Source organism: Sceloporus occidentalis, unplaced genomic scaffold, assembly GCF_023333645.1.
Source record: "Sceloporus occidentalis isolate IW3139 unplaced genomic scaffold, rSceOcc1.0.p SCAF_1, whole genome shotgun sequence".
Taxonomy (NCBI): Eukaryota; Metazoa; Chordata; class Lepidosauria; order Squamata; family Phrynosomatidae; genus Sceloporus; species Sceloporus occidentalis.
In genome coordinates this window covers 316,358,644-316,385,344 of record NW_028316981.1, presented here as the reverse complement: position 1 = coordinate 316,385,344, position 26,701 = coordinate 316,358,644, and the positions used below count along the sequence as shown (strand labels likewise).

The 26,701-nt window shown below is 43.8% G+C and overlaps 1 protein-coding gene across 1 annotated transcript; it reads left to right on the top strand.

The window, feature by feature from the left end:
* The first annotated feature begins 1,570 nt into the window (after positions 1 to 1,570).
* On the top strand, positions 1,571 to 24,738 carry SPMIP6 (sperm microtubule inner protein 6). The gene is made up of 7 exons (XM_089513637.1): positions 1,571 to 1,705; positions 14,095 to 14,242; positions 15,205 to 15,317; positions 17,021 to 17,096; positions 19,270 to 19,483; positions 22,310 to 22,399; positions 23,904 to 24,738. Exons 1-7 carry the CDS (start codon positions 1,571 to 1,573, stop codon positions 24,007 to 24,009), a joined length of 882 nt encoding a protein of 293 aa, XP_089369763.1. The 3' UTR covers positions 24,010 to 24,738.
* The last annotated feature ends 1,963 nt before the right edge of the window (positions 24,739 to 26,701 follow it).

The window sequence follows — 26,701 nt, the reverse complement described above, 5'->3', positions numbered from 1 at the left end:
AAAGGCAGAAAATGACTATAAAGACTGGATGAGCCAGAGCCAAGCTGATGAAATCAGTTTGCTAAAGCATAGAAAGTCCTATCAGCTCATAATGGCTTCAAGTGAAAAACAAAACATCCTGAGCCATGCTCCAGAACATTTTTGCGTGTCCTGATGATAAGAAAACAGCTAGAATGCTGCATAAGAGATGAAGAACAAGTGTGAGATACATAGCTTGGATTGTACTGTGTACCATCAAGTCAACCTCTACTTACAGAAATCCTTCCATAAATTTTTCTTGATGCGGTTTATTCACAGGATGCTTGTTATTGTCTTCTGACAGAATGTGATTTACCCAATGTCACCCAATGAGTTTCCATGAGATTTGAACCATGGCCTCCTGGACTCCTAGTCCAACATATAAACCACTACACCGTGCTAGCTCTCTTTTTGTGAGTAGTTGTGTGTTGTGATGTGCTTTCAAGTCAACTCCAGCTTGTGGGTTCAATGACACTGTAGAAATAAGGCAGTTGGACACCACTTTAACTTCCATGGCTCCATCCTACAGAATCATGCGGTCTGTAGTTTGGTGCAGCACCAGCACTCTTTGGCAGAAGACTTTGTAAAAGTACAAATCCCAGGATTCCATAGGATGGAGCCACAGCACTTAGTGGTGTTCAATGGCATTATTTCTACAGTCTAGATGCACCTGTCCTAGGGTTTTCTTTGCAACATTTCTCCAGAAGAGGTTGACCATTGTCTTCCTTTTAGAAACGTGACTTACCCAGGGTCACCCAATGGGTTTCCATGGCTGAGGGAGGATTTGAACCCTGGTCTCCTGCAGTCCTAGTCCAACCCTCTGAGTACTACACCATGCTGGCTTGAAAGAGTGTTGTTGTTTTTCCCCCCTTTGGGGTAAATTGGTATAACGGTCATAGCCTTTGGTTGCTCAGTTGCCACCATTGAATGTTTTTGTAAGAATACTACATTTGGTTTAATTGCTTGTTCAGGGTAGAATCCTGGCCTGCCAAGCCAAAGTCTACAGAAACAGCATTGGTAAATAAACTGCTGAGTTCAATATACTACCAGATTCCAATCATGAACCTTAATGGGTTAAAAGAAAATCCACTTCAAAATGGTGGCAGGGAAGCCCTGCCCATCAGGAAACTGGGCATAGACTGCCAACAAATGACCATGACCAGCAGGTTCTCCTAGTCCTCTGGCTGGGCTGGCTTCCCTTCTTCCAAAGCCCTTGGTTCTCAGCCCCATAAATATGGGCCTGAGTGTGTCCCCGACACCCACCCACTTCTTCAGCCCTGTCCCAGCCAACTGTGACATCACCTGTGATGCAGAGGCTTGCTGCTGAGAAGGGCTGTCCTCTCCAAGAAAAAAACCCACTGGCCATAGCAAATAGCCCCCTCTCCCTTTGTCAACATTCACAACAACCAGAGGAGAGGGTTAGAAGATTCTCAAACTAAATGACACTGGGGCTCAAGCAACTTCTGCCGATGACGTGTACCTCTCCAACTTTCTCCATAACCAGTGTGGCCACCCTCAAGACCTCCAAAGACCTGCCTGGCTCATATTCGAGATGTTTCTCTTCGCTCGTAAAACCAAGACCCCCATCAGCACCTATACGGACTCCTACCGGCCTCCAAACACCTTGAAGAAGACCTTTGAGGACCCACCACTGGCCCTATGGAGCGAGAACAAGTTTATAACACAGGTAAAATCTCACACTCCTCAAGGCATAGCAAACAATCACAATTACTGGAGATGGGAGGCAGGGAAGAAGTGCTGGATGATGGTTTACATGTCTATACAGGTTTCTCATCCAGCGATGGGCAACCTGTAACCCTGCAGATGTTGGACTATAACTTCCAACACTCATCATTTTAGCTAAACTGACAGCAGCTGATGCCAACTGCAATCCAGCAACATCCGGAAGGACTGCAATTTGCCATTCCTGGTCAACTTTCCCCATTCCTGCCATCTTCCAAGTTTTGTTGAAGTACAATTCCCAATATCGCCATGCTCCAGAACCATATGTGTAGCTTTTATCACTTCCTTTTGGTGACAGTCTGGTCCTAGAAAGCAAGACTCTCCTTCAAATTCATCAGAAGGTTCCTTGGACTGTTGTTGTAGAATAGGTCTTTGGTTCTCCACAGACTTTTCTCGTTGGCTATGCTAACTGCAAGGGCTTTTAGGAGCTGTAGTCCAAAACATCTAGAGGGCCAAAGGTTCCCTTTGTCAGACAGTTCAGCAACTCCCGAACAAGGGCTCCAGATCCACCTGGAACCTGATTGGCTCTTTGAACCATGTGTCACATGCAAATATGGTGGTGCTATGCTATGATTGTCAGCCATGACAGTCCTGAAGGGAAGCTGCCGTCCTCAAACAAATTCCAGTGCTGGGAGGAAGTTAGCCATGTCAGCATCAATGTATTGTAAAGCATAATCCAAAATACAGTGGGCCCTCCACATTCTCTGGGGCTAGGGGCACAGGACCCCTGTGAAAGTGGGGAAATGGCAAATAAAACACTATTATATTTTAACCTGAGAAAATCCCTCTCTGGGAACATCTAGGTCCTCAAGTGCAACTCTGAGGTCAACATCTGCCAGAAATTCACCGCAGAATCAGGCTGAAGGATCTACAAATCCCTAGAAAAGTGTTTTATCTAGTAATTTCTAGGTCTTGCAGCATAACTCTATGGTCAATGTCTGGCAGTGTTGCGCAGGAGGACCTAGAGATTCCTAGAGAGAACATATTAATCAACTCTACATAGACGCCATCAGCCATGAGAACATGGGGATGCGCCTTATACTGACTCAGACCCTCAGTTCATCTGATTTAGGAGATTATCACACTCAGCAGGACAACACCTGGCTGAATAAAACTACATGTGAAAGTGATCTGGGAGTCCAAGTAGACCACAAATTGAACATGAGTCAACAGTGTGATGCAGCAGCTAACAAGGCCAATGCGATTTTAGGCTGCATCAATAGAAGTATAGTGTCTAGATCCAGGGAAGTAATAGTGCCACTCTATTCTGCCTTGGTCAGGCCCCACCTGGAATATTGTGTCCAGTTCTGGGCACCACAATTTAAAAAGGATGTTGAGAAACTGGAGCGTGTCCAAAGGAGGGCGACTAAAATGGTGAAGGGTCTGGAAACCCTTCCTTTCCTATGAGGAAAAGAGAAGGTTAAGAGGTGATATGATAGCCTCTGTTTAAATACTTGAAGGGGTGTCATATTGAGGAGGGAGCAAGCTTGTTTTCTGCTGCTCCAGAGACTAGGACCTGGAGCAATGGATGCAAGCTCCAGGAAAAGAGATTCCACCTGAACATTAGGAGGAACTTCCTGACAGTAAGGGCTGTTTGACAGTGGAACAAACTCCCTCAGAGTGTAGTGGAGTCTCCTTCCTTTTAAGCAGAGGCTGGATGGCCATCTATCGGGGATGCTTTGATTGAGATTTCCTGCATGGCAGGGGGTTGGACTGGATGGCCCTTGCGGTCTCTTCCAACTCTATGATTCTATGATTCTAGGATCACTCAAGTTCAGGATAAGTTCGGGGGGGGGGTGTCACGCAAAAGCCTTTCATATCGTACACACTGATCCTGTCATTATCCTATCATTGAAGTGGCATTGCATTAATGTGAACTCCTGTTAATGCAAAATTCCGGGGCAATGCCACTTCAGTGATGAGACAATGACAGGATCAGCATGATGTCATTTGAAAGGCTTTTGCACGATCACTATCACTCATGATTTCTGGATGGGACAATGTCCAGATAAGCACGACGTCATATAAAAGTCCTTCCCACAATCGTGTGGGAAGGACAGGACAGTTACAGGACAATGACGTCCCATCCCCCGTGTGATTCTCTCCTACAGTGGTTCTCAACCTTTCATCCTCCAGATGTTTGGGGCTCCAGCTTCCAGAATCTCTGGCCATTGTCCATACAAACTGGAGCTTCTGAGAGTTTAAAACTTCTGAAGGGCCAAAAGCTGAGAACCACTGCTCTGGAGAAGCCTGTTGTAGTTCACTTGGAGAAACGAGAAGCCAGGTAGTCACTTAGCAGTCTGAAGATCAAGAGCCAGGATACCAGTCAGAAACCAGGGAACCAAAACCAAATGGGAGGGGGGGCACAGAAGAATAGTCTGGATTCAGGAACAAGGCTGAGTCTGTGAGCTAGCTTAGATGTCTCTCACCAAGTGAGACATTGCCTCTAGCAGCCATAGAGCATTTGTTGCCTGCCTTATCTAGGGAGGCTAATTGTCCAGTGCAACAGCTGAGGCCACACCAATGGAGCTGCAGGTGTGCCAAGCTTTTCCCCAAACATGCCAGTTCTGCTAGTGTCTCTGAGGGAGATGCCACTATGCCCAGAACTGAACTGAGGAACTTTTGCAAACACATTACAGGCTGAGTCTCTCTTATATCCAAAATGCCAAAATCTGAAATTCTCCAAAATCCCAAACGTTTGGAGCTACAGCACAAGTAGTGTAGTATGTACATTTGCAAGGCTGGAGAGGGATGTGAGGCTGGATGCCACCACCATCCCACAGGTGGAAACTAGTGGCTGGAGGCTTCCCAGAGATGATCTGCCCAGTAATCAGATCCCTTATATGAAATAAAATGGTTCAGCATTTGCAGGTTGCAGAGAGAGAGAGAAATGAGGGTGCTGGTGGTGGCAATGCTCCTAGTAGTCCTTCATTCATAAGAAGCAGGTGGCTGGCAAATATTCCAAAATCCAAAAATACCCAAAATCCAAACCACATGCAGTACCAAGCATTTCGGATAAGGGAGACTCAACCTGTATATACTTTTCCCAAAGGACACCGGTGTTGTCCAGGTCAGAGGGCAGCGAATCTGTTCTAGGTGTTATTTCAGACTTAAGAAGCTATCCAAGGTACTGAAACCTAGCCCAAAAAAGAGCCAGCACCTTGGACAGCTCTTTGAAAGTTCAAGTTTCGTTGTGAGCTTTTAAGTTAATTCTGACTCCGAGGGTTTTTTTGGCCAGGTTTGTTCAGAGGAGATTTGCCATTTCCTTCTTCTCAGCCTGAGAGAAGGTGACTTGCCCAAAGTCACACAGTAGGTTTCTGTGGCTGAGGCGGGATTTCAGCCTTAGTCCTCTGGACTCCTTGTCCAACATTCAATCCAGCTACATCATGCAGGTGCTCTGTGTTTTGTGCAGGTTTGCACAACTTTCCACCACACAACATACTCTTCCCATACTAGCAGTGTGGTGCAAGGCATGCATTGAGGCCAACTGCCCTTGCAAGGATCAAGCTTGTGACTTCTGGGAGACTGGGGGACAAAGGGATGTGTGTCAGCTCCCTCAAAACCTTCCTTTTCCACATTGTACCTCACCTTTATTCAGCTGTAATATAAATTGCAGTATATGCAATTTCAAACTCAGGCAGATAGATCTTTTATTCTTGCCTATAACCAAGCCCAAGCATGTTTGGAACAATTGCCTCTTTCTTTCCTGTCTACCTTCCTTGGCTTCCTCACCTTCATTTATTGCTTTTTCTGTACCCCATTCTCAGACTGCAAACTCCTCGGGGAAGGGACCTGTCCTTGTATGCTTTGCTAAAGCATCATCCACATCCACATTAAGAGATTCCAGCTCAGCTGCACAAGTTCCATGTTTGTCCCACTCATGTTTCCAGAAATGGGTGTGATTTGGATGAATAGTTTACCGCACCATCCCTGGAGTCATCCTCATCTGTGCCAATGGATGGAGGCACTCAGACAGAGTACTCTCTGCCATTAATTTGAAACACTTACTGTTATTATGTGTCGTCAAATCGGATTTTATTTATGACAACTTTATGAACAAGAGTTTTCCGAGAGATCCTGTTTCTTGCAGCCATGCTCTGGTCTTGTAAACCTAGGGTTGTCGTATGCAACTCTAATGTTGCACAGTTGTGTGTGTGTCTTGATGTTGTGTGCCATCATGTCAGCTTCAACTTATGGTGGCTCTCTGAATTAAAGACTCCAAGAGACCTCATGGTCATCCACAGCCCTGCTCAGGCCTTGAAAAACTCAGGGCAGACGTGGCTTCTTTCATGAAGTCAATCCACTTGTAATGCACTCTTCCTCTTTTCCAACTGTCTTCTACTTTACTGAGCATCATCATCTTTTCTGCCATTATCTCATGTCCTCTCATGATGTGTCAATGTGGGTCCTAGGGAGTGTTCAACTTAATTTGCTCTTGGCTTATGGATTTGTCTTTTTTGTTGATCTGTGGAATCCACAGAACCCTCTTCCGGCACTACATTTCAGATGAGTGGATCCTCTTCCCATCAACTTTGTCCACTGCCTGGCTTTCAAAACCATATATAGGCATTGAAAAATTGAAATACACCAGATACATATTACATGATGGTATAAAACCTGGAAACCAATCTGTGAAAATGCCTGTAAAAATGGCTTAAATGTCCTTTCAAAGGCAAATAACATCACCTATTACACAAAGAAAATTAGATTGTTCTTTCTGTGACATCTATTCCCTTTGAAATGCACCATGTTGCTACAATCTAATTATGCAAAAGAGTCCTTTGTTACAGATACCCATGTGGCTTGCAAATGGCTTCCCTCCCAAGCTCTGTCTTTCCAAACATTCAGTCATAATCAGGATACTAAGGCCTAAATTTAGGTATTAGTCCTAGCTGGAGGAGACCCATTTAAACCAGTGGGATTTATTGAAGTGCTGAGCTGTGATTTAGCAATTGATTCAATAGGTTTACTCTTGCTGGTAGTAGCAAGTTGGATTTAGACAGTAACAAAGCATCTTAGTCCCAGTTTGGAAATCCAAATTCTAAATACACAGTATTGTGAAATCAGGGTGGTTTTTTAAATTATTTTTTTACATCCTGACATCTCAGAACAGTAAAATGGGAATGAGGCTGTTGGCATTGGAGACTTGGCTCTGAGCCTGGTTGCCAGATCAGTTTTCAAAGAAAAGACCTCCTTCTCTTTTTTAATAATAATAATAATTATTATTATTATTATTATTATTATTATTTAGTAAAGGTCCAGAGATCACATAATTTTAAAATGTAGCCTAGTCACTGCTGAATCATGGGCTTTGCAGTAGCTAGCAAACTTGTTTCAACACAGGAGTTATATGCTCCTTATAACCAGACTCAACAGTTTGTGGTGAGGCCTGGAAGTGGGCAACTCTTTGCTCACCCCAGCATTACAGTTACCATTTCAGCAACCTAACATGCACCTGTTTCAGCCCGTTGCAGGTGGGGAAACAGCCATGTGGGGCTACAAGCTTGTTTTGTTTTCATGTACAGTGAGCCTTTGGTATCTGTGGGAGGTTGGTTTCAGGACTCCCCGTGGATACCAAAATCCATGGATGCTCAAGTCCCATTGCATACAATGGCTACTAAAATGGTGCCCCTTATCTAAAATAGCAAAATCAAGGATTGCTGTTTGGAATTATTATCTTTTAATATTTTCAAGCTGTGAACAGTTGAATCTGTGGATGCAGAATCCGTGAATATGGTGTGCCGATTGTGTTCATATTCCACTCTTTTGGAAGAACTGGGACTTAAAGCAGCTTCCTTTTGTGCCCACCTTTTGCTTTTTTGGAAGCAAAATAGTTGGACACAGACCAGGTTTCAGAACAGTCAGTCTACTTTGGCAGGTAGTTGTTATTTGCCATCAAGTTGGCTTTAATAACCCTCTGAACAAGAGACCTTTAAGAGAGCTGGTCATCCACACTTTGGCTCAGGTCTGGCCAGCTCAGGGCAGCATGGGTTCCTTGATGGAATCAATCCCTCTGCAATTATGCCTTGCTCTTTTCTTTCAGCCTTCCACTTTCATCAGCATGGTTGTCTTTTCCAACGTCATCTTATGATGTGTCCAAAGTACAATAACCTCAGTTTGATGATTTTGGCTCCTAGGGAGACTTCAGAATTGAACTGCTCTTGGACCCATTTATTTGTCTTATTGGCAGGCCATGGTATTGACAGAACTCTCCTCCAGCCCACATTTCAAATGAGTTAATTCTCTTCCTATCAGCTTTCTGCACTGTCCACAACCATACATAGAAATGGGAAATACTATGGCATGGATGATCCTGACTACAGCATTCAATTATATGTCTTTAGGCTTGAGAATCTTATCTAATTCCTTCATAGCTGTTTTTCCAAGCCCTAGGACATATCTACACAGGCCATTAACACTGGTTCTCCCTCACCCTCACATCACACTGTGCACATGACACAGGGTCAAAAGCCCTGAGTCGAGTGTGGAATGTCTTCATGGGGGAAGGCCGGTTCCACACTGAATCTGGGCTATCCCTCCCTTAAACCGAATTTTAAGAACTCCAGGAAAATCCAGAGCATTCTGCAGCAATACCAGGCAGCTGTCTACTTGTGTGTCCTGCTTTGCCACCCAGCACTGCCACCACTGGCACAAGTCACTTCCTCTGAGATCGCAATGAAGAACCCAGGCATGTGGTCAGCACTGGGCACCTCACTTTTAACCTTGGAGGGAGCAACTTGGGTCAACATGGTGACACCAGATGGCACAATGGGATGCCCATGTAGACAGCTGCCCAGCATCACTGAAGAGTCCCCATGTAAGGGGGAATTCAGGGCAGATTTGGGACCAGAATACTCCGGGAGGAGCATGGAATATTCTGGCCATTGTACACCTGTCCCTAATCATTTTCTGATTTCTTTTGATGGAAGAAGCTCTTACCACCTTTTTTATTTCAACACTGGAGGAAAGTAAATTTTCTCAACTACAGCTTCCAGAATCTGGGGGCAATAAAAGCCAAGGGAAAAGAGTTCTTTGTTCTTATGTTTCCCCATGACAGTGTCACCTCTACTTTGTCTTGGGGTTGTTATTCAGACAGTAAAAATAATCCAGGTAGAATCTGGGCAGAATCTTTGTTATTCAGATGCATTTCATATTCATCTGATTAGGTTTGGGGGAGGCTTCCAAAACCCCCCACTTAACCCAGGATAATCTATGTCGGGGGATTTTCGAGTTTTTCTAAAAGATTCGCATTCTCGGCTGTGTGAATAACTGATGTGAATAAACCCAGGATAAACTGGGATAAAACTCTTGAACATGCTCCAAATACATTCATATCATCAACATATAACTTCATAAAGTGCTCCTAGAGATGCGCATAGGGGCGGTTCCATAGTGTGACCAACAAACCTGGAATGCTTGAGTGAGATTATTTGCATAGATGTGCTAAAAACAACAACATGCGCGTGACCCCTTGCACCCCTTTCTCTCTTTTTGACCAGCTGCCTTATAGCTGCCCTCCCTGACTGTGACATCAGGCCTGATGCGAGCAGGGCTTCTTGTGTCAGGAGGAGGAGGAGGAGAGTTTGGAGAGCCATTAGTAGTTTGTTACTAGAATACAAAGGTCCCCCATTTTTATTTTCTTAGGGGTCAGAGGGTGGTGTGGGTTTTTGACTGTGGATTCCTAGCTTAGTGTGATGCCCATAAGCCCCTTTTGCAAGGAAACCTAGAAAAGATTAGAGTTTAGGTCCAAGGCAGAGTCTTTGGGGAAAAGCCAAGTTGTTGGAAAGATGTTTGTCTTTGCACACAAAACTGACACTCCCATCAGCACTTACACGGAGTCCTACCGGGCGCCGCGCGTCACCACAGACACCTACGAGGAGCCCTCTCTCAAGGCATTCGAAACAAATCCCCACCTTGCCAAGGTAAATCAGCATCCATGTGCCTGGAGGTACATGCCCAGGTGTGCGCAGCGTGAATGAGAGTTTGTTCAAGTAGAATTCAAAGACATAGCCATGTTGGACTGGGAATTCAGTGTACAAAGGGATCCTGTAGCACCTTTGAGACTAAATGACGATTGATAACGTGTTTGAAGGTGTTTTCTTTTACGGTTTACTGTCTATTAGTATTCCAAGACGTTTTAATTTTATCATTTGTTTGGCTTTTAGATTGTACACCACAGGCGGACTTTTAATTGCATTTGGCTGTCATTGCATAAAGTGCTGTGTAAATTTACAGTGCTGTATAAGTCAAATTTAATAATAATAATATAATAAATTATTATTATCATCATTATTATTATTATTATTATTAGGAACCTTTGGAAGTGGTTCTACGGATGTAGAACTGATGGACATTTGGTCTTGGACAGTATTTAAAACACGAGGGACCAATTCCCATATCACAGGGTTGACTGGTTTAAACCAGGTTGGTTTAAACCAAGGTTTAAACTCGGTTTAAAGCAAATGACTTTTTTAAAAAAATAAAAGAACACTCCTTTTTTAAAAAAAATTTGATTATTTGTATATATAAAACCTCCTTTTTCAGAGGTTTTTAAACAGAGGCTGGATGGACATCTGTCAGGAATGCTTTGGTTGTGTATTCCTGCAAGGCAGGAGGTCTCTTCCAAAATTATGAATCTATGGATGGAGAGAGAGAGAGAGAGAGAGAGAGATCACAGTAAAAGTCTGCCCATTATTAGATAGATAGATAGATAGATAGATAGATAGATAGATAGATAGATAGATAGATAGATCGATCGATCGTCTGGCTGTGACTACTATTTTCCAACCCTTTTACTGCAACAACAATGATTGTTTGAATTTAAACATTTTAACTTTACCAGTTTATTAGCCATTGTTCATGGTTAGATCTGTATCCTGTGTCAATGGCTTCCTTTTAATCCCTTTATTTTAAAGTGTAAGAAACGCCTTTCAGAAACAAATCCTTCTGTTAACATAAGTTCAGCCAAAACAACTTACTTTTGAAAAGCACTTTTAAAAAAAAACATTATTATTTAAGCTCATGGCATCTGAATTTTGCTACTTAATTTATTGATTGAGTCCTGTATTGATATAGTCTTGTACTGCTATATATAGGCTATCAATGTCTATATAATTCCCAAGGTTTTACTGAAAGATGTAAATAATATCAAAACCTAATAACTTGGGATTATTAATGTTAGAAAGCATTAAAATATAGGTGATGAAGATTTCTAATATTTTTGGACTACGTATTTCTTTTATACCCCCATCTCTCCTGTGTTTTGGATTCTAGATTTATTCTTTATTTATTTTTGAATACCTGTAGTTGCATTTGCATACATAATGAGTTATCTTGGAGATGGGACCCAAATCTAAACACAAAATTCATTTATGTTTCATATACACCTTATAGACATGCCTGAAAGTAATTTTGTAAAAGGTGGAATATAAATCAATAAGATCAATCAATCAGTCAAACAAACAATCTATTGTATACACTCCTACATACATGTATGCAGTAGATTGATTGATTGACCCAGTAATTGACCCATTGATCCATTAGTACATCAACCCAGGTTTTGGAGGTCAAATTTTCGATTAAAATTTCTAGATTTTTACATTCTAGGAATTGTAGTCAAAAATTTGAGCTAAAAACCTGAATTTATGTATGAATGGGTCAATGAATCAACTGTCCTTTAACTCCAATCCAAAAAGGGTCCATCCCCTTTGACTAGCATGGCAAAAGGCAAGAGCTGAGTCTATCCTGGCAGAACCTAAAAGAAGCACCAACCCCTTCTCTCCACTGCAGCACCACTCCTGGACTTTTGCAATGCCTGTGTGGGGAAATGGCAGGGCTTTGGCACTTACCTTCAAAGGCATGCCAAGAGGAATCAGGCTTTGGAGGATTTGGATAAGACATTTGGGTATGTTTGTCAGCTTTTCTGGGTTAAAAATCAGGCAAAGCTATCAGATTAAAATTAAAGGCTGTAATCACTGCTAATGTAACTGCCATCTGCCCTTGACTTATATGTGAGATCAACTTGTAGTTGAGTATATATGGTATTATATATCTATCTATTACATATCTATTGATCAATTGATTGATCAATGCGTTATGAATGAATGAAAATTTATTTCTATACCGCTATTCCTACATAGATCATAGCGGTTTACAACATTATCTCTGTATTGGGTGTTTCCTTGCTACCGCAGGTTGCTTTGGAGCAGCTACTGTAGACTGTTTTCTGTTCAAAGCAGAGTTTGGAAAAGTTTATTTGTTTGGACTACATCACTCACCTGACCTTAAAAAGCATTACTTGCAAAGTGTTTAAAAACACAGCTGGGAAAAGCTTCCCTTTGTAATAGAAATCTCACCAAAAAACCCCAACAACAACAGTTCTTTGAGGAAACAGGATTGATTGGCAGAGGACCCAGAAGTCTGAGAATTCAAAGTTTATTTCTCAGTTGTCGACAAAGGAAAAACGTTCTTGGTAGAAATCTATGTTCCTAAAAACCCAAGACCCCAAACAGTCCAAAATGCCTTGATTTTATAGTCAATTACACAAAGAGCTTCTTTATTGCATCTTATTGGCTAATTACAGTTCAAACATACAGCTTTCTTGCAATCAGAACAAAGGCACATGCATACATTGGGGCTGCATTCCATCCATGGCTCTCCCCCTCCTAACCTTCAGCAGGAGCCTCGGAGCCTCCTTATCTTGAATTATGGCTTCAACAGTGCCAGGCACCCCTCAAGGCTATTTACTCAGGTCAGCCTGTGCTTCTTCATGCCTCTGCTCTAATCCTTGTTTATAAGTCTTGGGGCCTTAATTCAAGATGCTTAATTCTATTGAGCAAACTGACTCCATCTTTCTATAATCTATTATAGCAGAAAATTCACCCATCACACCTTTCCCTCTCCCCTCCATTTAAAACAGAAGATAGAAAATTTAATTTTCAACCACAGAAATACAGTGTGCCCTTCACATATGCACGGGATCTGTTTTGGACCACCACCACCCCCCACCCCCCCACATAAGGGAAAAATGCAGGACCTCAAGTCCCGTTGTTTTCTATGGCGGCGCACTCCTGCACACCACAGGCACATACGCCATTAAAAGTGCCAGGACTTGCAGTCTGCATGACCTTGAGTCCACGTATGGCACAGGGACGCTGTATTTTTTTCTTTTCCTAGACTTGGTGTTTTTCACTTTAATTAATGTTCTGGACATCTGTGTGGTTGACACTTAATGTAACATGCTTAACGGCATAAACAGGGAGGAAGAATCTTAGGACTTCATCACTTGTGCCCAGAATTTTAACAGGATAAAAGTGTCTTTGGTACTCATCACACAACGTCGTGTCCACCCTGCTCCTGCCTTGCATTCACTTGTGACTGCAGTGCACCTTTTTATTGATGGGGAAAACCCATCAATGGGCTCTCAATCTCATTGGTATTCTATTCCTGCCTTCGTGCAATAGGCCCCTTCTGCTGCAGTTCCTCTTCTTGGGCAGTTACAAAGTGTGAGTGGGCATGATTCTGCTCCTCTCCCGCTCTCCCCCTTTCAGCAATCGTGGTGGCCAACACCTTCTCAAAGCTGGCTGCTGTGTGCACATTCACACCCCTGGGTGATCTTAGGCAAGTTACACTCTCTCAGCCTCAGAGGAAGGCAAAACCCTTCTGAACAAATCTTGCCAAGAAAACCCTGTGATAGCATCACCTTTGGGTTACCATAAGTTGGAAAGGACTTGAAGGCACACAGCAACAACAGGATGGGGGTTAACCTTGAGCTCCTGAGAGGAAGAGTGAGATAAAATAAAAAACGAATAAAGGATGTTACCATCCATAAAACCAAGCGTGGACAACTGTCACAGGAGTCTCATTGCCTTTCCTCTGAGAAAATGTGGAGGGCTGTACCCCTCTACAGTAAAAAAAATGCTTTTAAAGGTCCCACAACATCCTCTAGTGAGCATTTTCACAATGTTTTTGTTCTCCTCAGTCAGTTTAGGGCCAACGATGGCCTTTTCTTATAACAGGAAGTGATCCCAAAGTCACTTACTGTGCCCATTTTTTAAAAAAGGAATCTCCTGCATAAAAAAATGGTGCAGCAGGTCCAATCATGTGGCAAAAATGCCCTCCATGCATTTTAGAGGACATTCAGGGGTCAAAAACTGGAAGGTGACCCCTCTGTGGTGCTGTAAGGGCCACAAAAACAATTCTGGGGGTTGCACTTTGATGACTTCTGGCCAAACTGACTTTTCAAAAGCCATGCATAAAGTGTATAGATGGACCCACATGCATGTTCAAACCACACCCTGCAGTACATCCATGGATTGTCTTTCTCCCTTGCAGGGTTTGACTGTGCCCAGAGTGGACCACCCAGTTGACCAAAACCACCTGGAGAAGATGGTCAAGAGGGCAGTGGAGGAATACTCGTATAGGAACTCAATAGAGCCATCAGCTTACCGGCCGTACAAATATTGGGTGACCCGGGAAGAAGGTACAATGGACCCTTGGTATCCTTTGGGCCTAGGATCCCATGACTCCAGACCTAGCAATCACCCTGCCCTGATTTGTAGTTTTGGGAGATATAGTGGGTGTTTGGTATTTTCTGGGATTTGATTCCAGAACCCCCCTGGATGCTCAAGTCCCATTAAATACAGTGATGTAATAAAATAGTGTCCTTTATATAAAATGACAAAATCAAGGTTTGCTTTTTGGGAGATATATAATGCTTTCAAATACATATAATATATAAAAATATTATGTTATATCATATTATATATTATTCTCAAACTGTGGATGGTTGAATCTGTGGATGGAGAATCCATAGGTAAAGAGGGCTGACTTTAATTCAGTGGCCAGGCCTTCTTTCTTCTGCACCTGAGCTAGCAACCTCACCTCTCTTGAATGAATGTATTTGAGCCCAGTACCAGAGAGAGGCAACTCCAGCGGTCAAATTTCTTTAAAAAGTAGCCCTCAGGCCATGTCTGGTTTGCCAGACGCACCTTGAGCCCTTCTTCTCTCCCACCTACATATTTCCATAACTATCTCTCTTCACCTTTTTCTGCAGCCAATATTAGCAACTCCTCTCTGTTGTGCTGAGGGTGTCCCAAAGTTTGGAAATGTTTCTTTTTTGGACTACAATTCCCATACTATGCTCCTAGTCCCTGGTGAATAGCTACTTCTTGTATGCTTCTTCTAATCCTCTAACCTGGCAGGGAAACCATGCAGATGTACAGACGTTGCTGGACCCCACCGTTGGCTAGGGTTTGGGGGATTTCCAGTCTGATCACCTTGGGAGAGATATATGATACCCCCTCTTTAGCCTGTGTCCAGTACCCTGTGGTATGTCTGCCCATGCATTGCTAGAGTCCCTACTTTCTAGCAAACCATGGCTTCCATCCTCTGCTCCTTGGTTACCCATTTGCCTTTGGGCCTTCTTCTCTTTTTAAATCGCAGAGAAATTCAACCCAGTCTTCATTGGTGACAACAGGTATGCAACGTGGCGAACTGGGCCGTACAACAGCGCGGCATGGAACAGATACACCACCTACCTTCCACGGATCCCTAGGGTAACTCCTGACAGATTTGACAACAACTTGTTATAGGGGGTGGGGAACAAGCTGGTCCTATCATTATGTAGCATGGGTTGGCTGCCTCAGGTAGCAGATGGAGACTGTTGTAGAAGATCAGCAACGTTACTTACTTCATTCTTATTGTAATACAGTGAGCACACCATGTTTGTTAGGGTTAAAGGTGCAGGACCCCCCGGAAAGTAAGAAAACTGCCAATATTCTGTGAACTATTTTTTTTAATCTGAAGAAAACAACTCTCTAGGAATCTCTAGGTCCTCCAGCACAACCCTGTGGTCAACATCCAGCAGAAGCTGACCATAGAATCATGCTGGAACACCAGAGAAGTGTTTTATCTAGGAATCTGTAGATCCTCCAGCATAATACTATGGTCCACCTCCGGCAGAATCATGCTGGAGGATGTAGAGATTCCTCTAGAGAACATATTAATTAACTCTGTGAATAACCAAAGCCGCAAAAGTCAAAGCCATAAACATGGAGGGACAACCGTACTACCCAGAAACAGGGAGAGGCATTCCTTCCAACATTTCACAGATGACAACTGGGACAGATGTGGCCATGCGGCGTTAGACTGTGGTCAAGATGGCAAACATTATTAATGAGGAAAAAAAGCATAAGATGGGTGAGGCTACAACCTGTACGGGTTCAAAGGCTGCTGTGGCTCCATCCTATGGGATCCTGGGAATTCTAGTTTGTTGTTCTGTCATGGTAGAAACTGGGGGCAGGGTAGGGAGGAACCCCATCGCCCCATTGGGGCTGGAAACCAGGGTCCATGCTAGAGGGTCAGGAAAGGATAACTCTTTGAATGATTGACTGGTTGGTTCATATATCTCTTTCCAATGGCACTCGAGGAAGCTCACAGTACAGCTGGGTTAAAATGCAATGAAAACATTAAGGCTGCATTTGCATTGCACAAATAATGCAGTCTAATACCACTTTAACTGTCATGGTTCCATCCAGTGGAATTCTGTAGTTTGTTGTGGCTCCAGAGCTCGCTTTCAGAGAAGGCTAAATATCTGACAACTTAAAGGTGCACGACAACAAACAACAGGTTTTCCAGTTATTATTATTTTATTTTGTTAAAGGCTGTATTTCAGAGGAAGGAATTCGCAAAACCACCTCTTTGGATTCCTTGCCTAAGAAAAAAACTATGAAATTCATGGGGCTGCCATAAGTCTGCTGGCAACTTGAAGGCACAAAGGCACACATCTGATGTTCTGTGCAACTGTACTAGATCCCTAAGGTGTCATGCTTGATGCTATCCGCAGGCCCACCCCAGAGCACCATAAGGGTCACCCCTCAGTCTCAGGTTTAGACCCTGATATATCAAGGCTTGGGACAGTCTTGAGGTAGGAACCCTAACATCCACCACTCACCCTCTCGGTTGTTGTTGTTTTGTGCCTTCAAGTCATTTCCGGCAAACCTACCACGGGGGTTTCTTGGCTAGTTTCTTCAGAGGGGGATTGCCATTGCCATCCTTCAAGATTGAGAGGGTATGACTTACCCAAGGTCACCCAGTAGGTTTCCATGGCCAAACACAAATTCCTGGCCTCCTGAGTTGTAACCCAACGCTCAAACCACTACACAACGTTGGCTCTCCTCACCCTCTATATTGAGGTCCCAATGTACCCATTCCTACTTCCAGCATAAATGAACTCACGTGTTGCAACCTTGCCTTCCAGGAGGCTGGGATGGAGACCATACTTCGTGGGATGCCCATGCAGTACCCTCCAAAACCAGAGCGTCTCAACAACTACGGTAACTAAGCCACAGTCTCCTTTTACTGTAAGGACCAAGGAGAAGGGGAATCAAAAGGCCATCCAGAAGTTGCCAAACTGTCAAGTACAGCAGCCCACTCACCAACATAGTCAATGGGGGGAATGCTGGACATCTGCATACCCTCCCACATTTCTCAGATGAAAATCAGGTTGCATATGGCCACAGAACAGCACAGTAGCACACATTATTAATGAGGGAGAATGCCTAAGCTGAGAAAGGATGCAGCAGTTTGTTTCTGCCCAGGCCTACTGGAAAGGGAAAGATTCCACCACTCTCTTCTCTCCCTGCTACGGAGTTAATGGGGTATAAATTACTTTTGCCTTTTGAACTCACTTTGCAGCAAAAGAACTAAGCTGAGGACCAAGAGGGGAAGTGGGAGCAGGAAGGAGAAACTGGGATGTTTTAAAAGCCACTGAAAAAGTGGGACAGCAGAGGATTAATTGGGACTTTCCGTTCCCAACTGGGATGGTTGAAGGGTGTACATCTGGAGAACCATACAATCTCCACTTCTGATGTTGAGAAAAGTAAGAGGGGTGCATAAAGAGGGGGAAGAGTTGTTATCCAAGTAAGGATCTGAAGATGAAAAGGCTGCAGCGGTGGCTGAAACCATTTGGGAAATGTTTCCCACCCCACCTCTATTCCCCTGGTACTGGGTGTAAAAATAGCATAAAATCATTTGACCACTAGCTATCCTTTTAAAATATCCCCCAGATGGACAATCTGTTGTGGAGCAAATGAAACAAGCCGTTTGTAGCCCAGGCCCTGTGCCCTATGGGTCAGAGTTGACGCACTGAATCAATTGTTGACCAGTGAGTCAATACACAGATAAATCCCATCTATTCAGTGGGTCTGCTCTACTTGGGAAGAAGAATCAGCTGTGCAACTCTTCACACATACCCCAGAAATAGCTGAAAGGTGGGAGAAGCGACAAGCCAGATTACGACCATGGCAAAGGGAGAAAGAGGACTTTAACCTTTTTGCCTCCATTATGGTCTCAGTCAAAGTAATGGCTCACTACCGCTGCTGATTGCAAGGGGCAGAAAAGTCTCACCGACAATGCAAGTGAAAACAGCTCATTCTATTCAGAACAATTTTGGAGGAATAAAGGGTGACATACCCTTCCACTGTACGTGGTCCCAATCCAACATCCACTGCTAGGAAGGGTTCATTCCAATAATGAGTATACATGCCATGTGTCGTTTGCTCCTTATTTCACATTCCATGCAAAAGTTACCTTGTTGGACTATGACTCCCATTCCTCCCGCTAGCAGGCATGTTGTTGTCCACCAAGATCACATTTCTCAGCTTTGCCTAGATTAAGCGGGACACTGCTGCCATTTTGTGATCTCCTCCCTGATCACTGAGAAAGACCAGATCTGACAAAGGCATACAATGGGGGAGGGCTGGAAAAAATTGGTGCTGCCATCTTTGAAGTCCCATATAGTCCAGCATCCTCGGTCCAGTGGTGGCTTGCAAGCCAGCTGTCTCTGGGAAGTTCACATTTGAGACAGAGAAGTGGTGTTGTTCTCCAAAAAAATTGATTTTAGAGTTATCGTGCCTCTTAACATGGAGGTTCTTCTTAACTACCCTGGTTCCCATTACTATTTGTAAGTCTGTTATCATCAGTGATTCTGGATAATCCCCTTTGGAAGTTGTCTAAGCTGGCAACCAGTCCTAAAAAGTTGACTTGATTCCTGCAAGCCAGAACTCCCTTGGGTGAACCTGCATCCCAGTCCTGTTGACTCTCACAGTTGACCCTACGCCTTGTTGACTTGACTTCCTTGGGTGACCCTGAGTTTTTACCCTGTTAACCTGGTTGTTTTTAAATTCAAGATGATGACTTCCTTTGCTGACCCCGAGTCTTGTTTACATGATCCCGAGACCCATTGAATGTACCTTTTTGTATGACCCCAAGTCCCATTGATATGAATCGTATGGGTGGCATTGAATCCCATTGACTTTACTTCCTTGGGGGGCCCTGAGTCATGTAGATGCAACTTTCATGAGTTAACCTGTGTCCTTGTTAACCTGACTCCCTATCATGGCCTCCTGAGCGGTAACCCCTTCTGCTCACCCTTCCCTAGTTCCCCAGGGCACAAGCTCTGCCCTCTTTCATTACCTCCCCTCACCCAGCCCTCCCCATTACCTTCAGAACGGGAAGTCGTGGTGAACATGTTGAACAGCTTGTCTCGGAAGCAGCTGCCATCCATCCAGCATCACTACACCATTCCGGGAAGGATGCCCTACCAAGGTTACTACAGCCCCTGCACTGGACGCCACTACTGCTTGCGAGGCATGGATTACTATGTGGACGGAGCCCCCACAAATGAGAGGCAGATCAGCCAACTAGTTGAGAAGATTGTAAGGTTCGGAGGGTTCTGCAACCCACACACCAGCTCTTACTTTGGGGTTCTCAAGGGTTGGAGATCAGCAGAGAAGGGGTGGGTTCAAAGAGGGCCAGACAGGCATTTGTTTTTCACAACCAGAGACACAAAAGTATGTAAAGAGATCTTGTAACACCTTTGAAACTAACCAGAGAGAAGATGTTGTAGCATAAACTTTCATAGACTTTGTCTTGCATGCATCTGAGGAAGTAGACCAAGGCTGCATCTGCACTGCAGAATAAATGCAGTTCTGACACTGCTTTAATTGCCATAGCTCAATGCTCTGGGATCCATAGTGTTGTGAGCTATTTAGCCTTCTCTATCACAGAACTCTGATGCCCACAACAAATTACAAATCCCAGGATTCCATAGCATGGCAGTTAAAGCAATGTCAAACTGCATTATTTCTGCAATGCAGATGCAGCCCAATTCTATGAAAGTTCATGCTACAACATCTTTTGCCCATGCAAAGGGATCTTGTAGCATCTTTGAAACTAACTGAAAGAAAGAAGTTGGTGGCATGATCTTTCGTAGACTTCAGCCTACTTCTTCAGATGAATGAAGAAGCAGGCTGACAAAGCTCATGCTGCCTACTTCTTTCTTTCAGTTAGTCTGAAATGTGTTGCAAGATCCCTTTGCATGGGTGAAAGATGTTGTAGCATGAGCTTTCATCGACTTGGGCTGCATCTGCACTGCAGAAATAATGCAGTTTGACATCGCTATACATGCTGATTTTCCAGACTAACACAGCTATATCTGAAATCTTTCACCTCGATGCTACAAGAACCCTTGGCATACTGATAGTCCAGACTAGCAAGGCTATCTCTGAAATCTATGGACACAAAAGGTTATTGTAAGAAAAGCTAGAATGGTGTAGTGGTCTGTGTGTTGGATTAGTTAATCCAGGGTTTCAATCCCCTCAGCCATGGAAACCCACTAGGTGACCTTGGGCAAATCATATTCACCTTTATCACTAGAGAATGGCAATGCCAAACTTACTCTGAATAAATATTGCCAATGAAACCACTATTAGTGCTCCTCACTGCAGAAATAATCCAGATTGACACCACTTTAACTGCCATGGCTCAGTGCTATGGAATTCTGGAGATTGTAGTTTGTTGTGGCAACAGAGTGGAAGGGACTGACCCTCCCAGCAGCCACCACTGCTGGAGGAGGCAGTGCCAGTCTCCAAGAGATCTGTTTGGGCTCCAGCATGGCTGCAACCATGCCAAAGACCAAACAGAAGAGACTATCGTGGCTGCTGTGCAAGTGGGAACGGGATGCGACACCCTTTCTCACTTGCCCAGCAGCCACACCGGGTAACCACCCCACTAGGTGGGAACTCCCTCTTGGGTGTCTTCCGGTGCAGTCCACAGCCCATGTGGATAATTTTGGAATGTTTCGGATATTGGGATTCCAGTTAAGGGAGACTCAACCTGTAGTTATTAGTTACTATTGCGGATGTTGCTGATGTCGTTGTTGTTGCCATCTTTATTTTTGCCCCCTCTTTTCTGCAAAAGCAGAAATGAAGTAAAATACAGTCGTCCCTCCATTTTCACAGGGGATCCGTTCCAGACACACACACTCCGTGAAAATGGAAAACCTCAGATATTCAAGCCCTATTGGCTTGAATGGCCATATGCTCCTGTGCATGCCATTTCAACCCTCCCCACTTGCTGGTCTGTGAGGGACTGAGATCGCAGATGTGAAGTCCATGAAAATCAGCATTAAAATGGAATTAAATGATTGGTAACATTTTTTTAAAAAAACTGTTGAAAACATACAATTAAAACTAATACAGAGTGGCATAAAAACAGCAGAATTTAAAACACGCAGCCCTTATTGGCTTACAGACTGTAAACTGCTTAGAGAGTGCTGAGTTCACTATGAAGCGGTATGGAAGCGTAAATGCTATTGCTAAACATTATATTGCTATTGAAAGACTCTCTTTTTAATTTAAAAAGAAAAACAACTATCAGATCTCTAAAGCTTGTTAGAATAAAAGCCCTTTGCCTGCTGATGGAAGTAGAGCAATGAGGGGATTGTTCTAGATGCTTCAAGAAGGGTGTTCTGGAACCTGGTATCTGCCATGTAGGCAGCTGTGAAAGGTGGATGATTTCTGTTGGGCACAGAAAGTTCGATAACACTTCCCCACAGGTTTTACAATTACTGCCCCCTCTTCATGCTTTGCATACTGTTGGGGGAAGAGAAGAACATGCAAAACTCTCCTTTGTTGGCATGCAAACCCTCTTTTCCCAATACATGGAAAGCTCCTTTGCTAACCTTTTAAAGTCCTCCTTCTCCAAGACTGTCACCTTTGACAGCATGCAAATGCTCTTTTGTCAGCTCCTTTGCCATTTTTTTTCTTTTTTCATTTTTGGCCCAAAACTGCTTTGCCAACCTGCAATTTTTTTATTCTGCCAGCATGCAAAACTCTGCATTGCCAACCTCCCACACCAGCCCTTTGCCAATCTTAAAAATAACCCAAATCCCTGTTGCTTTGGCAACATGCAAAATGCCCCTTTGCAGGACTTTCTTTTACCAGCATGTAATGTTGCCAGCATGCAAAATTCTCCTTTGCCAGTATGTAAAACTTACATTTGACAACCTACAAAACACACGTTTACCAAGATGCAAAACGCTATTTTGCTAGCCTGCAAAACACTGCTTTGCCAGCCTGAAAACCACTCCTCTCGCAAGAGTCACCTTTACTAGCCTGCGAAATTCTCCTTTATCAACATGCAAAGCAGGTGCGTCTTTTGCTGCTTTTAACTGCAGCCTCTTCTTTTCTTTTTCTCGTTCTTCCAGGAGTTTCCCATACTACGACCACCACCAAGAGATGATGCTCTGTGCACACATGCCCAGCCTGCTTCCATCTTTCCCGTATATGAACCTTAGGTAAGGAACCACTCAAAATGGTTTCAGTTACGTAGTTTGATCCCTGCGGAAAAGGTTAGCGCATGTAGTTGTGACTCTTCTTCCCACACCCATTGAATGTAATGCTGTTGTATTTCTATCAACATGGCTGTTCTGTTTGACACTAGTTCCACCAAATGGCTGTCAAGGATAATGGGCTTTTTCCAAAAAAGATGCTGTGCATAATAAGCATGCAGAGATTCTTGTCAAAAAGAGTCCATGCTCCTTCACGTGGCTAACATGTGGTCCCAGTTAATTAAGGAACACATGTTAATCCATGGAGTTATTCTATAAAAAGTAAGCCGCCTTTACTTTGGGGAGTTTGTCCTGGTGGGAAAGGACCATTTCATTCCTAAGGTGTCTGTACATGATCAGTACTTCTCACAAAATGTGTCCTTGGGTGCAGTTTGACACCACTTTAATTGCCATGGGTCCATCTGAATGAAATTTGGGATTTGTAGTTCTGGAGGCACCAGCACTCCTTGGCAGAGTAGGATGGCGCTACAGCACTTAAAGTGCCTTCGGATTATTTAAAGATAGCTGTTTCATATCGTCGCTCAAGCTGTTGCCACACTGCAGAATTAATGCAGCTTGACACTACTTTGACTATCATGGCCCAGCTGGCCAAAATGGCAAATGTTATTAATGAGGAGGGAGAGAAGGATACTCAATTTGGCAGAGGTTGTAACAGTTTGCTTTTACCTGAGTCTGTTGGGAAGGGCAAGAGTCTACCTCCTCTCCTCTCCCCCATGCTGAGTAGAGTGCAAACTACTATTGCACTTAGGAGTAGGGTTGGCTTTGTAGCAGCTGAAGTAAGTGGAGGACAAAGAAAGTGGGAGGAAGAGCAAGAAGCTGGGGCATTTTAAAAGCAGCCGGAAAGGTGGGACAACAGAAGATTTAATTGGGACTTTAGATCTTATCACACCAGAGGAATCCCAAACCAAAATGGGATTTTGAACGTAGAAAAAAACCGCAAATGCAGGAAGTTTATCACACGCATTTCTGCAAAAGTGAAATAACGGGAAAATAAAAGGGGACAAAAATTGGCAGCTTTTTATTTTTGGGAACTTCAGAAAGTAAAAAGCTGTCATTTTTGTCCCTTTTACGTTCTCTTTATTTTCACATTATTTCACTTTTGGAGAAACATTGTGTGATAAACTTTTTGCATTTGCAAGTTTTTTCTCCTTTAAATCCCGTTTCTCAGTGGGATTCCTCTAGTGTGTTGAGGTCCTTTGACTACCAAATTGGAGGGTATGTTGTGGGCTCAGCAAAAACTGGCTGGGAATGGAGATTGTAAGGCAGAGGGGGCAACACCAGAGGCTCCAGCGACCAATTTGTCATCCCTAGAAAATGATGGGGAATTGCCCCCATTTTTCAGCATTGCTCCACAAAAACTGCCATGGGGGCTGTAAATGTCCCACAGTCTGCACCTTGGCCACTCCTAACGTAAGACAAACCACACTGACTTTTTCATTCTCTCTGGCAGATGGGACACAAGCCATTTCAAGAGGACTGGAGGGGCCCAGAGAGACAGCTATATCATCCACCCGGAGTTTGTGTCGGAGTCTTACCCAAGCCCACCATGTTGGTAGTAAAGAGATGAGACAAGCTGGCATTAAAATTGCTGCTGGTAACTATGAGCATCGTCTCTGTTCTTTTCTTGGTGTAAAGGACTTCCTTCATTCATGGGTGTAGCAAGACAGTTTTCACCAGGGGGCAGAAACTAAAATGGGTGAGGTGGCATTGGTCACTATACATACATAAATTTGGACATTAGGCACTATAAAAGAGCTTTCTATTGGGAAAGGTTTTCAAGGGTAATGACATAAATAAGCCCCAATTAATGCTTTTTAATTAGAAAGTAGCCAGTGTAGTGTGTTTAAACACTGAATTTTGACTCTCAACACCAGGATTTGAATTCCCACTTAGACACAGAAACCCACTGGGTGACTTTGGGCAAGTCATATTCTCTCAGCCTTATAGAAAGGCAAAGGCAAACCCACTCTGAACAAATCTTGCCAGGAAAACCCCTCGTGACTTTAGGGTTGCCATAAGTTGAAGACAAGTTAAAAGCACACAACAACAGCAGCAACAACAACGAACATTGTGAATGTCATGGCCAGCCAAGATCAGCTCTCGGAGGATGAGGAGGAGGATGAGCCTCCTCCAGAGCAAGGGCTGATTGAGGCAACGCCAGGTGCTGTTCCTGCCCTGCCAGGTCCCAGCTGTGATCCTCCAGCCCCAGAGGAGGAGGTTCAACCAGGTCCTAGTGCCAAAGAGAGGCCTCCTATGGTACCACAGCCTAGTGGTGACTCTGGAGACGAAACTTGCCTGCAGGTGCCTTCTTACAAAGAGAGAAGGGCCAAGAGTGCTTGCAGACGCAGATCACAGAGGATTGCCGAGAGGCAATTAGCCAACCAGCCTCAGGTGGCACGAGGGAGAGTTTCCCTTACTTAAGTGGGAGAGAAACTAATGCTGGTTGCTAGAGTTTATTGCATGATCCCTCAGCGTGATTGCTGCTAGCACTAGCTCCTAGTATCTGGATTCTTTGTTACCTTGACCTCGAACCGGACTTCGTTATCTCTTGGCTGTTTTGACCTCGGACTGTTTGACCATGCTGTTTCCCGGTATCCTGACTTCGGCTTGACTTCCAGAACGTTGGAATCTCTGGAATCCTGACTTCGGCTCGTATTCTTGACCTGCCCTCGGACTGCTTCTTTGCAAGGTCTGCTTTACTTCCACTAAGCTAAAGGCTCTGTTATCGGCTACTGTCAGTGTTGCTGGCAGCTTTCCCGGACAGTGAAGCTAAAAGAAAGAAGAAATCGGTCTAAAATACAATATTTTCTACATGCAAAACAGTTGTGTAAACCAAATATCAGGGATTGGGAGGTAAATGCACATTGCACAAGTCATTCTACTGTTAATAAAGTCTAAAGTGCCATAATTATTCTGCAAACTTGGAGAGAAACATACTTGAAATTCCTTCAATTAGGCTACTTCCAAAATCTACAGTTCCTAAATCTGCTTTTCACTGATGAAGCATTGACTGCCTCCATGGTGTCAGCCCATGTGTCAAAGGCAAAGATGAATTTTCACACATTGCTGTAGATGCACCAACAGTGAGTACTCTAGCATACAAAATATGCTCACAAGGAAAGCTTTCCTTATACGTGTAAATTCATGAAGTATTAGTGTTGCAGGTTTTGCCCATCCTTTTCTTTGGGTGCCTAATTTGTATCTTGAAATGTTCAATTGTAACACTTGGAATTTGGGGACTGAAAGGAAATTTCATGGTGAGCAGAAGTTAGGGTTAGGGTTTTAATGTGGCCTAATTTACTCCCTCTATAGCTGTATGCAGGCTTCATTATCATCCCATCACTCAAAGCTTTGGAGATTAGCAGATGAGGGATGAAACATCCTTGTCACATCCTTTTCCTGTTCTTATAGTGTGATTGCGAGAAGATTTTCATATGACATCATGCTTAACCCATCATTATCCCATCCAGAAAGCGCGATTGACCGCAATCACATGAAAAACTTTCAAACGACATCACGCAGATCCGTCATTGTCCTGTCATCGAAGTGGCATTGCTTGGAATTTTGCACTAACATAAGTTCAAATTAATGCAATGGCGCTTCAATGATGGAACAATAGCATTTCAATCAGAAAGCCTTTCGCAGGATTACAGTCAAAGACAGGATGAGGATGGGGGAGCAATCCCGTCCTTATCCCGTCTGTGTGTGATAATCTCCTTGCACCTCCTCCAACATACAGGTAGGATTGGGGAGATGAGGATATCCAGCCCCAGGTCTCTTTCATAGTATCGTGGGCCCTCCACATTTGCCCTGGGGCAGCCTGGAGGTGTAGGACCCCTGTGAAAGTAGAAAAACAACCCAAAAAAATCACATTTTTTAACCTGAAAGAACACCTCTGTAGGAATCTCTAGATCCTCCAGTACAACTCTAAGTTCAACAAGAATCATGCTGGAGGACCTAAAAATGCCTAAAGAAGTGTTCTCGCTAGGAATCTTTAGCTCCTCCAGCGTGACTCTATGTTGTGCTGGAGACGCTAGAAAGTCCTAAGGGAACCTATTAATCAAATCCACAAACGATCAGATGCAAAAGTCAAAGCCACAAATGTGAAGGGCCAACTGTACACAATTATCAGCATTTTGATACCATCCTATGTCATCCTTGATGTGTAGAATATTGAGGTGCTTAGAATTTTCTGCTACAGGAAGCTCTAGTCCATTCCCCAATATTGTGCTATAGCACAGAAATTGC